Here is a 12,864-nt window from a genome sequence, read left to right on the forward strand (position 1 = left end):
CTCCCACTCCCATGTCACTCCAATCCCTCTTTGTCTGGGGACTATGTTTGCACAGCCCAGATGCTGTCCGACTCTCAGGCTCATCTGCAACTATTTGGTTCCAAATAGATTCCCCAGGACACAAAGGTCTCTGGTATGCAGGTAGACAGATGTCAGGGGGCCTTCCCGCGGCAAGCCTGGGCTCCTGGAGGGTGGGCGGGCGCAGCTGAACAGGAGGGCTCCGGGGCGGGCAGACAGATAATCTGTGGACTCATCACTGCCTGATATATGGCCTCGGGTCCCAAGGGGAGCTGCTCGGCTAAGTAATTGCTTCTGCCTTGATTACAGGCCTTTGCAAATGACTGTGGGCCTGGTCCCACCAGTGTGTTTGAACCTTACAAATGTCCACACGCACAGCTACTATCTGAACCATCTGATCGTTACCTTAAAAGGTTTAATTTGCTTAGTGAGGGGATTAGACTATAAACTATTCAGAAATTATGGAAAGTCACCCGTCAAAGAGACCCTCCCCTTGTGAGTTCTTTAAGAACATTTTTCGAGAATGGTGTGTGTGTCGTAGTAGGTGTGTAGTCATCAAAAATAACAGGTGGCTCGGCAAGAACCTGGGCCCAGACTGGACCCACAACCAACCGCAGAACTGAAGTGTCCTCTTCCTGCGGCAGCAAGGTACCAGCTAGCTAGAGGCACCCGTGCAAGCCCAGGCTGGCCCCTCTGGCCAGAGCTGGGAACTCCACTTTGGGAAGTGAAGGCTGAGGGCTGCGGTCACCACCACAGAGCTCTGGATCACACAGGGAGGGATGGCATCCTGTGGAAAAAACCCATGGCATCTGTACACACCACCCCCACGCCAAGAGGCGGACAGCTGTTCCAGTCATCTGACCCGCCATCGCACTGGTCAGGCCCCACCTCCCTCCCCGGGACCCCTGTCTGGCTCAAGGCTTTTTTAGCCTCTGCCCCCAGGACCCTCCTTTTCTCTTTCTCTCCTCCCTACATAGATATGCTGTCATGGTCTTAATAGCCAGGGACTTCCCTGGTGGTCCAGGGTTAAGACCCCGCCTTCCAATGCAGCGGGTATGGGTTGCATCCCTGGTCGGGGAGCTAAGATCCAAAATGCTTCATGGCCAAAAAACCAGAACATAAACAACAGAGTCAATATTGTAATAAATTTTATAAAGACTTTAAAAATGGTCCACATCAAAAAATAAAAATAAGTAACAGAGTAGTCACCAATAATGATGGATACTAAGTACCTCATTTCACTCCATCCCCGGAGTAACTTAGAAAAGTAGACATTTTCATCTCTTTTTTCAAGATGAGAATGAGGCTCCAAGAGGTCTAATGCCCCAAATTCACACTGAGCCTGGATTCAAACCCAATGCTTGCTCCCTCTCCAAATGTCCAACTCAGAGCACGGGCCTTATCCCATGTCCCCCAGCTTGCCCGATGTCCCATGGGCATCTGCCCAGCTGAGGGATGGAGGCCCTGGTTACAAGAGTGATTGGCTCAAGGTCACTAATGAAGACCTCACAGGAGCCAGCGAAACCACCCTGTGGCCAGGCCAAACGCAGAGCTTGCCGGAGCTGAGACAGGCTGTTCTGAACGGCGGGGATAAATCAGCAGCTCCCGGGCTCCCAAGGACGCCTCTTACCTGCCCTTGGCTGACAGCCCGTTGCTGCCTAGAGATTGACTGGCTGGGGGAGGGGCGCAGCGCCCCACTGACAGTGGTCCAGTGGCCCTCCATCTCGCTGGGTCCCCACAGTGCCAGGCAGGGGAGGGCCTCAGGCACAGGGAGACACCCCCAAAGGAGCATGAAAATTTAGACAGGACCCCCCTGGGGTGGCAGTCACCCCCGAACATCTCCAACTCTTCCCCACGGCTCCTTCTGGTAGGCAGGTGTGAGCATAGAGACCTGGCAGCCAGGATACAGCTTGAAGCTCTCCCACAAGACTAGAATGTTCTCAAGGGCTGTGGCTTACCTTAAAAATGTATGTGGATCTTGCCCTTCAATTCTCTAGCTCTCTGTTTTCATGTTATAATAATCACTGGTTTGCTTCTCAAGTTTTTGTGTAAATCAGCACAGCATCTCTATGCCATGGTTTATGCCCAGCTCACTGCCGTGAGCCAGACTACCCTGACCTCCATGTGAGGAATTCTAGGCTTTTAAAATCATCTCAGTGGGAGCGGCAGGGGCGGGGGGTGGTGCAGGAGAAGCCAGCACGGCCCAGCCCTGGGGCAGAACTCTGACAGCTAGTCCTCTGGGGCCAGAAACCCAACACCCAGAGATTCTAGCACCTAGCAAGAAGAACCCAGCAGTGCTGGACACAGTTTACACACCACCTTCTTCCCATTTCACAGCAACTCGGTGGGTTAGAACATCACCTCTTAACAGATAAGGGGATGAGGTTTTCAGGAAGGCCTGGTTCACATGTTTGCTGATGAACAGCTGGTTAAACACAGAACAGCAATTCAATCAAGCTCCATTTGGGTTCACCAAACCAGTCTGCTCATAAAATGACTCCCTTTTTGCGAAACGCCCCTGTGTACCCAGTCTTGGGGCACTGGAGCTGAGAGACATTAAGGAACTTGCCTAAGAACCTCCAGCACTTGAACCAGGAGCAGAAAATCTGTTTTCACCGTGCTTCAAAGTAAGGGAGCTGCCAGGACCCAGACAGTGAAGAGTAGGGGACCCAGAAGCCCAAGTCCCAGACTCCTGCTATCCCCAGGCTCCAGCCCTTTTGCAAGGAGCCAGGGACCTTCCACCCCTGGATGCAAAGTCCAGACAGGACCTGCTCAGCAAACACAACCCAAGGAGTTGTTGGCTTCCTAGCTTGCAATTTTGTAATAGTCTCAGAAGCACATTGCATTAGTCGACTCACTGCCTCTCCTCTCTGGCCTCGGAATTTTATTTCCTTTGGAGAAGGGAAGCCAAGGACGCAAGAGGCAAAACAACAAACAACAGCAAAAATCAGCCAATGTTATTGAGCAAGACAGTGTTTAACAGTGCCCCCCACCCCTGCCAAAGCACAACAACCACAGAGTACAACCTTCCAACAGTACTTCTTTGTCTGTGCACACGCCAACATCGCCCTCTGCTGCCAGGCACCAGTACTGCCATGTTTCACAGGCTGGAGGCTAGGGGAAGCCAATCTCTTTCACCTCCATCCTCCCCTGACTTCTGGGGTAATCACCCCTCCAGCTCCTCACAATACTGTCTTGATTCACAAAACGTCACACAAAATAAAGGATGCCCCTGGAGTTATGCAAAGCAGTAGCTCTGCCCCTTGTTATAAACAAAGAGATTTAAAGTATTGATCCCGGAACTTAGAAACACAGTGATGATCAGTAAGGTCAATGAATCCTGCCCTCTGTCTCTGAGTCAGGCTTTGGGGTAGATATCATAAAAGAATAGTACTTATTATTTTTTCTTTTTCTCTTTTACTTCAAGGTGCATAGAGAAGATGCCTTCAACCAGGCATCTTCCAAGTGCCACAGCCACAAGCATTCTGAGGTCTTCTGGGCAGATTCGAGTGCATGGTACCTGCTGGGCTCTCTTGAGGCCGCCAGAGGTGACTCCTGCAGCCTGGTGTGAGATGCGGGAGGGAACTGGGGTGCCCAGGACTGCCCTCCCCTCCTGCCCTATCTCCTGTTCTCTCTGCTCCCAGTGTCCCTCTGCATGTATGTCAGCTGAAAGCAGGTGCCTGGTGACCTTTAATGAGCTGCAATGAGGAGCAGACCGCCAGTTCTGCAGCCAGATTGCTGTCTGAGCCCCAAGTGGGCAGCAGGTCCCAAGCCCTGAGGATGGGAGGTGAAGCTGTTCTAACTGTAGACAATGCTCCCTCCCCGTCCTCACCAAGGACTGTGACTTGCTAGACCAAACTGTGCTGCACCTGTGCCTTCCTGTACCAAACAGCCATGATCCCAAATGCTGGGTGAGTCCTGACTGCCTGTAAATCCAAGGGTCCTCCCTGGGGCTTTGTGTCTGATCGTCCCTCTGTGGGCAGTGGGGAGAATCACTTCCACTTTCCATTTCTCTCCACACAGCATCCCCAGCACAGAATTAACGACCTGTGGATTCAGCACTGAATGTGTGGCCAGCTCCCCTTAACAAGGGGCTCCAGCCCTGACAGTGGGCTACCTTAAAAAGCAGAATGATCTCAGGAGAGGAGAGTAACTGTGGCTAAATAAGGGAGGCAGCCTGGGCCTCTGTGACTTGCAGGATGCCAAAGCTGGGTACAGAAGAAACTGGTCCCCACAGCACACTGTGAATTCGCCGTGTAATCTACTCTTTGTTGCATCAAACCCAGCAACAGCCTATGTGTATGGGGGAGAGAGAAAAATGAAGGACTAATAAGCCTTTCCTCAGGCCAACAGGTGCATGAGGAACCAGCCAAGCAAGGCAGCTTGTGCTGAGTCATCGGCAGAGACAAGGCGTAAGATGGCCAGGCCTCCACCAGGCTCCCTCCACCGAGGAGCTGGACTCACCGCCATGGAAGGATAGGGAGACCTTGAGAGGATGGACCTCATCCCCGGACCAGGGTGTGGAGATGGGGAAATGCTGAGCATGCCTGGGAGGCATCCTGCTGGGGGGCATCAGGTACCCAAGGAAAGCCATGAGCTAGGACTGGACAGGAGGCTGGGTGCCGGGCAGAAGGCTCTGGCGGCATAGTGTTTCTGCAGTATTCTGTACACGGCGGGGGCCTGCCAAAGGAGCTGGGGATGGTGGGCCAGGACCTGAGCTGTGATGGAGGATGCTGGTCTGGTGGGGAGGTGTTGTGGGCAGCAGCCAGGGGGAGATGACTACAGACCCTACTGATGAGTCTCCAAGGTCATGGAGGCAGGGATTGGGGCAACAGCCTGCGTGAGTAATTGTCATTGTTATTGCTGGTCTCGGGCTTATGGCTCGTAGGCTTGTGCTAATCCCTTCATACCCCACTCCCTGGCCCCTCCTGGGTCTAAAGTGATCCTCTTTCCTTATCGCTACTTCTCCCAAAGCCAAAGCCACATGCCAGCTGCTGCCATCTCCCTTTCCCAAACCTGGAGCTAGCCAGTCAAGGTCCAAACATCAGATTGGGCCCCAGGGCAATGCCAGGGCTCAAAAGGGCTTCTCTGATTATGGAGCTCTACGTCTTTGATCCTGACAGGCCTGCACCCAGCCAGAGTTCTGACCAAGGGATCCCTCAGCACCTCCCCTGTCCCCAGATGGGCAAGAAGGCAATGTGGCCTCTTGCTCATCCTGGAGTTCACTGAGGATTTCTGAAGGTCCAGGGACAAACGGTAGGATGAGGTGCTGGCCCTGGAAGCATGGACCGCTCAGCAAAGCCCCAAGGCCAGGCCCGCCCACCTGCTTCCTCCTGCCCTCTTCCCCACCCCCAACACAGAGGATGACAACTGCCCTATCTGGGGTCCAAAGAGCTGCCATGGTATCTGACCAGGGCATCTGTGAGCAAAGAGGGTTGAGGCAAATTCTTGTTGTGGAGAAAGGATGTGAGTGGAGGGGATGAAACTGCTTACATGGCAGAATACAGGCAACAAGGTGAGCATCAGGGGTGGGCAAAGTAAGAGGAAGATGGGGAGAAAGGGGGGTGCAGTCCACAGAAAAGAACCAGAGGCCCACCTCTCAACTGGGAGCCATAAGGACTTGCTGGGCGTGCCTGTGCTAGCCACTGCCCCACCCTCAGGGAGCGTGAGCATAGATGTGTGCACATCTATGGGTGTGCACACACACACACTTTCAAGGAGACAGCAGAGCTTATTTGACCGAAGTGTGATAGTGACGAGTCCTGCCTTCTGAGCACAAGCCGTGGAGGCAGCCCCCGTGGTTATCAACATCATCTTTAAAGTGCTTTTCAACTTCTACTGGACTGACAAAATTGGAGAATCCTCAGAAATTCAAATCACTCATTCCCTGCGGTTAAACCTTGGGAAGGATTTGGGAGAAATCGAGTTCCATATCCTGGAACGGTGCTTCTCCCCATTTCTTCTCCCTGTCTCCAGAATACACATCCCCTGAAGGAGGCGCACCATCTCTCCGGGGCTTGCTCATTTTTGCCCGGTGTTTCCCGGTGTTGGTGAGCCACCCTGCAGCCCCACCACACTCCACACACCCCAAGGGCCACCGCAATGGGCTCTGTGTCACTGATAGACACTCCTCGCCTCCTGTCCTACCAGCCTGTCCACTTCATTTGAGGCCTAGGTAATACATTCTGGAAGAGAAGTGCCAGACCAAATGCCATGGAAAATAAATTTTAGGAGATCCCCTCACTCTGAAGTTCCAACAGGATTTTTCTTTCTGATGAACCCAATCCCAGAATGAAAAACCAAGGACAGTCTTAAGAGCTAGTTCTCATGTATCAGGCACTGTCCTAAGGAACTTACACATGTTGACTCATTCAAAACTAACAACAACCCTATTATCATCAGCCCCATTTTACAGATGAGAAAACTGAGCACGGAGAAGTTAAATAACTTGCTCAAGAGCACACAGCTAATAAGGAAGTTCAAACCCAGGCAGGGTCTGAGCTCTAAACCATCACACAAAACTGTCTCTTCATCATATTTCCACTGAAATCGATGACACGGTGTGAGCCTGGCTCAACCCCTACCAGGAGCAACTCTTCTCTGAGACCCTTGAAGCAGCCATGGAGATGCCTCTAGATCTAAATTTCAAAGGACCACTCTGAAAGTCACAGGAATGATACAACCAAGTGCCCTGAATAGGAAAAGGAGGACGTCAAGGCTGTATATTGTCACCCAGCTTATTTAACTTATATGCAGAGTACATCATGAGAAATGCTGGGCTGGAAGAAGCACAAGCTGCAATCAAGATTACTGGGAGAAATATCAATAACCTCAGATATGCAGATGACACCACCCTTATGGCAGAAAGTGAAGAGGAACTCAAAAGCCTCTTGATGAAAGTGAAAGAAGAGAGTGAAAAAGTTGGCTTAAAGCTCAACATTCAGAAAACGAAGATCATGGCATCCGGTCCCATCACTTCATGGGAAATAGATGAGGAAACAGTGGAAACAGTGTCAGACTTAATTTTCTGGGGCTCCGAAATCACTGCAGATGGTGACTGCAGCCATGAAATTAAAAGACGCTTACTCCTTGGAAGGAAAGTTATGACCAACCTAGACAGCATATTCAAAAGCAGAGACATTACTTTGCCAACAAAGGTCCGTTTAGTCAAGGCTATGGTTTTTCCAGTGGTCATGTATGGATGTGAGAGTTGGACTGTGAAGAAAGCTGAGTGCCAAAGAATTGATGCTTTTGAACTGTGGTGTTGGAGAAGACTCTTAAAAATCCCTTGGACTGCAAGGAGATCCAACCAGTCCATTCTGAAGGAGATCAGCCCTGGGATTTCTTTGGAGGGAATGATGCTAAAGCTGAAACTCCAATACTTTGGCCACCTCATGCGAAGAGATGACTCATTGGAAAAGACTCTGATGCTGGGAGGGATTGGGGGTGGGAGGAGAAGGGGACGACAGAGAATGAGATGGCTGGATGGCATCACCGACTCAATGGACATGAGTTTGAGTAAGCTCCGGGAGTTGGTGATGGACAAGAAAGCCTGGCATGCTGCAGTCCATGGGGTCACAAAAAGTTGGACACGACTAAGCTGAACTGAAGCGCCCTGAGGCACCAACTCACAAAGACAGAAAGAACTCCTTTTAGGATTTGCAAGGATCCTCTGTCAGTCACCCTGGAGAAGTCTGGCTCCTGCCTCCTGCCAGCTCCTCATACCTGCCCCTTGCAGAGCGTGAGGCTGAGACTCTGGGCATCAAGGAATGATGGGGCCAGTGATCAGAAGCCGGACATCAATGAGGAACAGGCTCTTAGCATCAGGGTTCACCCGTCCCACACAGGATGGACCCCTGCCCTCCCCACCCTGTCTTACGGCAAACTTCCCCCTCACTGCATGGGGGAGGCTTAGATTAGGGCAGGGAGAGCAAGTTGCACCCCACCACCCAGTTCTGACTTACTTGAAGAAGTCTTCCTTGCAGTAGACGCTGCCAGCCCTGGAAAAGCACCGGTCAGCCAGCTGCATCTGGCAGTCCGCACACTTGAGACAGGAGCTGTGCCAGTGTCTGTCTAGGACCTTGAGGATAAACTTGTCCAGGATATGTTGGTTGCAGCCAGCACACTGGGGGATCTCTGTGGAGAGAGGTGAGAGAGCCGTGTGAGCCTTCAGCAGAGCACTGCTAACTGGACCAGGTGCTGTGTGGATGCCTTCTCATTCTGCCTGATCTGGGAAAGAACATAAACCAAACTCCCACAGCTGCCACATACAGTTGTGCAGGTTGTACACTGTGCAAAGACGCCTGGTCAAAGGAGTAGGTTGGGATTGAAATCCAATCCATGTTTTGCTGGCCTGGCTTTGGGTGGCTTTGGCCCAAAGGGCCTGTTTCTGAGAGCACCACAAGGCTAGCAGCATCAGCTAACTCCACTTATGCCAGCTGCAGTTCAGCAGCCAGTGGCCAGGAAGACCCAATTACATTCACTTTTATTTCTATGACATTTTCACTGTGCTGTGCTTAGTCACTCAGTCATGTCTGACTCTTTGAGACCCCATAGACCGCAGCCCATCAGGTTCCTCTGTCCATGGAATTCTCTAGGCAAGACTACTGGAGTGAGTTGCATGCCCTCTTCCAGGGGATCTTCCCAACCCAGGAATTGAACCCAGGTCTCCTGCATTGCAGGCAGATCCTCTACCATCTGAGCCACCAGGGAAGCCCATGACACTTTCACTACTGGGTAGAATCTGTGCTAAAACCTCTAAAGTGAGCCCTGCCTAGGCATGGACTGAGAGGCCATCTGGCCTAAACAGAAAATGATATGTAGGGGAGAGGGGTAGTGACCAAGGTCCATGCCTAAAGGTCCAAGAGGAGAAAGAATCTCAGTATTTTAATGAACTACAAAAGATACCATCAATTAATATCCCCAGTGAATATGACTTCGTGTAGTACCTCAGACAGGAAAACTAGACTCTGCTTTTCCAGACTCCCTTGAAGCTCAGGTTCCAAATGTGATTTAGAGTCTACCAATCAGATGCACTAAGGAGAGACCAGAATTCAGAATTGAGTAGAATGGAGGCACAGCCAAGAGGCAGGCCCCCATTATGCTCATGTGGAGCACGGCAGAGGCCACAGGATTCTCTGGTTTTAATGTCCTAATCAATCATGGCAGAAGCAACACCATTCTGGGGACTGGGAGTTATTGCCAGAAGCTTGCTCCAGGGCTGGCTCCACTAACCTGAAAGTCATCTAATACATACCTGGTAATTGACCACTTTCCATTTAAATAGTGAAAATGGACTCTGTTGTCTGCAACTGAATCCTAACCACTGCCCCATCCTGTTCCTGGGTTGGGTGACTTCCTAGCCAAGGTCTATTTCTCTGCCATCCCATCTCTACCAAGGGATTGCTCAGGGGATTGATAGTATTTTTGAGTCACTGAATTAGTTTCAAAATGTATAAAATGGTCAGGCTTTCACAGTTGGATGAACAAATAGTGTAAACATCTCTAGCCATTTTCCCTTGTCCTTTCCCTCAAAAAAAAGGACTGTAACAAATGTTAAGAACAAAAACATAAATGGGCAAGCATTTGGCCTCCCATGGTAGTCTCATAACACAGCAGGTCACAAGGCTGGCAAACCCTGGGGTTTCTTACCTCTATTATAGCATTTTTTGCTACTTGTCTTTTTACACACTATCTTTCCCATTAAAAGGCAGAATCCTTAAGAGCAGGAGCAGCATTTCTTTCTCAGTTGTGTCTCCTCCATGCCTAGCACAGTGCCGGGCACACAAGAGTACCTCCAAAGATATTTATCACCAAATAAATTACTGATCAAATCCTCTCTAAGTCATCACAGAATGCCAGGCTGGGCTCCTGAGCGATACAGCAACTTCTCACCAATTGCCCATCTTCCACCTGATACAGTATATATGTTGATGTTACTTTCTCCATTCGTCCCACCCTCTCCTTCCCCCAATGTGTCCACAAGTTCTTTCTCTGTATCTGCTTCCTAATAGGCTCATCAAAACCATTTTTCTAGATTCCATATATATGCATTAATACATGATATTTGTTTTTCTCTGACTTACTTCACTCTCTGTAACAGGCTCTAGGTTCATCCACCTCACTAGTCCTCAATGGACTCAAATGCATTCTTTTTTATGGCTGAGTAATATTCCATAGTATATATGTATCACAGGGAGGGAGGTTAAGGAGGGTATGTATGTATATTTATGGCTGGTTTGCATGGTTGTATGGCAGAAACCAACACAACAATGTAAAAATTTTTAATATATAGTTTAAATTTACAAAAAGAAAAAATTCCTAAGAAGCTCACCTGGAGACAGTTCTTCACTAGTTTTTCCTGCACATCCCAAAATGTCAACAAAAGTAGTAAAACTAAATCTCTTGTGATTTTAAAGTGTTCACATAAGAGTATTAGCCTCAAAGCATTCAGGGGAAAAACTGAACACATCTAACCTACGTGAAGAGAAAGCTTTCGCAAGTATTATGTCGTTCATATCTAAAACATAGACAGGCTATCGAGACTTGTGATTTTAAAGTGTTCACATAAGAGCATTAGCCTCAAAGCATTAAGGGGAAAAACTGAACACATTCAAACCTATGTAACGGAGCAGGCAATGGCACCCCACTCCAGTACTCTTGCCTGGAAAATCCCATGGACGGAGGAGCCTGGTAGGCTGCAGTCCATGGGGTCACTAAGAGTCAGACAAGACTGAGGGACTTCACTTTCACATTTAACTTTCACGCATTGGAGAAGGAAATGGCAACCCACTCCAGTGTTCTTGCCTGGAGAGTCCCAGGGACGGCGGAGCCTGGTGGGCTGCCGACTCTGGGGTTGCACAGAGTCGGACACAACTGAAGCGACTTAGCAGCAGCAGCAAACCTATGTAAAGAGAAAGCTTTCTCAAGTATTAAGTCATTTATATCTAAAACACAGACAGGCTATGGAGACATTCACTAACCATCATTGTTAGCCCTGTACACACAGTGTTGATCTTAAACCCAACTGAACCCCAACACAGTCTGTTCCCTTCATGGCCTCAGCAGGCACCACCATTGCCTGAAGGTCAGACTCACTAGATGCCTTGCCCTTTGACCGGATTCTCAGACCAAAATGAAAACTCCCTGGTACATGTAGGCTTGGACACTCACTACCGGTCCCAGTTCAGATGGGATTTTCTTTTTATCTCAAAAGCTCTCCTCCTTGACAAAGAAACTGTTCGACCAGTAAGTATTTACCAAGGAGTCCCAGCAAAGGGCTAAGCACAGGACAGCTACAGGAATTTCCATTGAATAAGAGCGGCAAGATAGGACACAGGTTAAGACCGTGGATTCTGGAGCCAGTCTGCCCAATTTTGATTCTGCTTTCTAAGCTTTAACAAATCATTGGGTTGGTCAGAAAGTTCATTTGGATTTTTCCAAACCATCTTACAGAAAAACCCAAACGAACTTTTATGGCCAACCCAATACTCTGCCTCTGCCTCAGTTTCCTCGCCTGTAAAATGGAGTGATGATGACAGTTGAATCTGGTAGAAGTGTTGTGAAGATATATTAATCAATTCATCTTCACAACACTTTGGCTGGAGGCCAAACAACAGGACTCAGTATACAGGACAAGGACTTGGTATTTAGTAGGTGTTCAGTAAAGGTCTCTATCATTAGGAGGTAATATAACTGCAGTAACCAGGTATTTGCAGTGGTGCCACTGGGCTGAGTAAGGAAAGCTAGGGGCCCAAGTTTCTGAGCTTGATCTCATTGAACTCCCACCAAGAAGTCCCACATAGATGTCAAGACCCTCCTCTCATGCGGAGGTTCAGAGCGGACCCACAGCACACAGCAGCTGTGCCATGGCTTGGGGACTCATCAGGCACCTCCAGGCAGGTTCCTGTTCAACCACACGCTTGACTCTTCAGGAACCACCAAGGGCCACATCCCTGGAGCTGCCAGGGAGGGTTCTGAGGGCAGGGGCCTTACCAGTTGGGAGGTTGGGAAAGAAGAGATGAAGCTATAGTAAGTAAGGGGCGGGTAACCTGGAGCTCCCTTGGTGTGACAAGTCCAGCCTGGGAAAGGGATGGGGATAGGCAGGTAAATGGAGCCATTAAGAGGAAAAGGGTGTGGACCTCCCTTGCAGGCGCTCTGGTGGCAGCTGCTGAGTTTTACGGAAAGAGCTGTGAAGGAAGTCTGCTCAGGCATCTTTATGCAAAGGATGGGAAGGAAGCCCTAGGGGAGAAGCCCTCCGGCTCAGCGAAGAGGTGAGCCTGGAGGTGCGGTGCAGAGCCAAAGGAACCCATGCCCCACTGAGCCGCGGGTGCCTGGTCCGACCTGTGGGTCTTCGTGGATCATCAGCCCGGAAAAAAACCAACTAGGGACGTCTTTGTCCCAGGAGCCAGGTTGCAGGCCAGCAGAGGCAAATTAAGCTGGGAAAGACTGATAGGGGAACGGAGAGCAAGCCCGCTCCCTCCCCACACCCTGCCTTGCGCCCAGGCCAGAGGGCTGCCCATTCCCACCTAATTGTTGTTTGGCCTCCAAGGAAAGATACAGCTATATTTCTCCTCCAGGCCACAAATGCATGGAGATGAGGGCGAGGATGCGTGCCCATAAAATTTATTTCAAGCAAGGTATCTACCGGGAGCCTTAATATGATGAGTATTCAAGGGAGAATACATTAAGGCTAATGTATGCAGGAAGGGCGGGCAGGGGTGGGGGGTTTAGAGGGTTGGAAGCCGAGACAACATCATGTCTAGGAACAACACTAAAAGCAGGCAGACGAGCCATTTCTCTCGACCTCCAGCCTGCAGGGAGTGCTTCCGGAGGGATCAGGCTGGG

At 50.0% G+C, this 12,864-nt stretch overlaps 1 protein-coding gene across 1 annotated transcript in view; it reads right to left on the minus strand.

The window, feature by feature from the left end:
- The window catches only part of LHX4 (LIM homeobox 4), a 45,870-nt gene that overhangs the window by 19,604 nt on the left and 13,402 nt on the right, over positions 1–12,864 (minus strand). Inside the window, exon 2 of the mRNA XM_005901562.2 lies at positions 7,983–8,154. Within this exon, the coding sequence (XP_005901624.1) occupies positions 7,983–8,154 (172 nt within the window). The remainder of the gene's footprint in view (positions 1–7,982; positions 8,155–12,864) is intronic.

The sequence above is a fragment of the Bos mutus genome, chromosome 16, assembly GCF_027580195.1.
Source record: "Bos mutus isolate GX-2022 chromosome 16, NWIPB_WYAK_1.1, whole genome shotgun sequence".
In the NCBI taxonomy this organism is placed as follows: Eukaryota; Metazoa; Chordata; class Mammalia; order Artiodactyla; family Bovidae; genus Bos; species Bos mutus.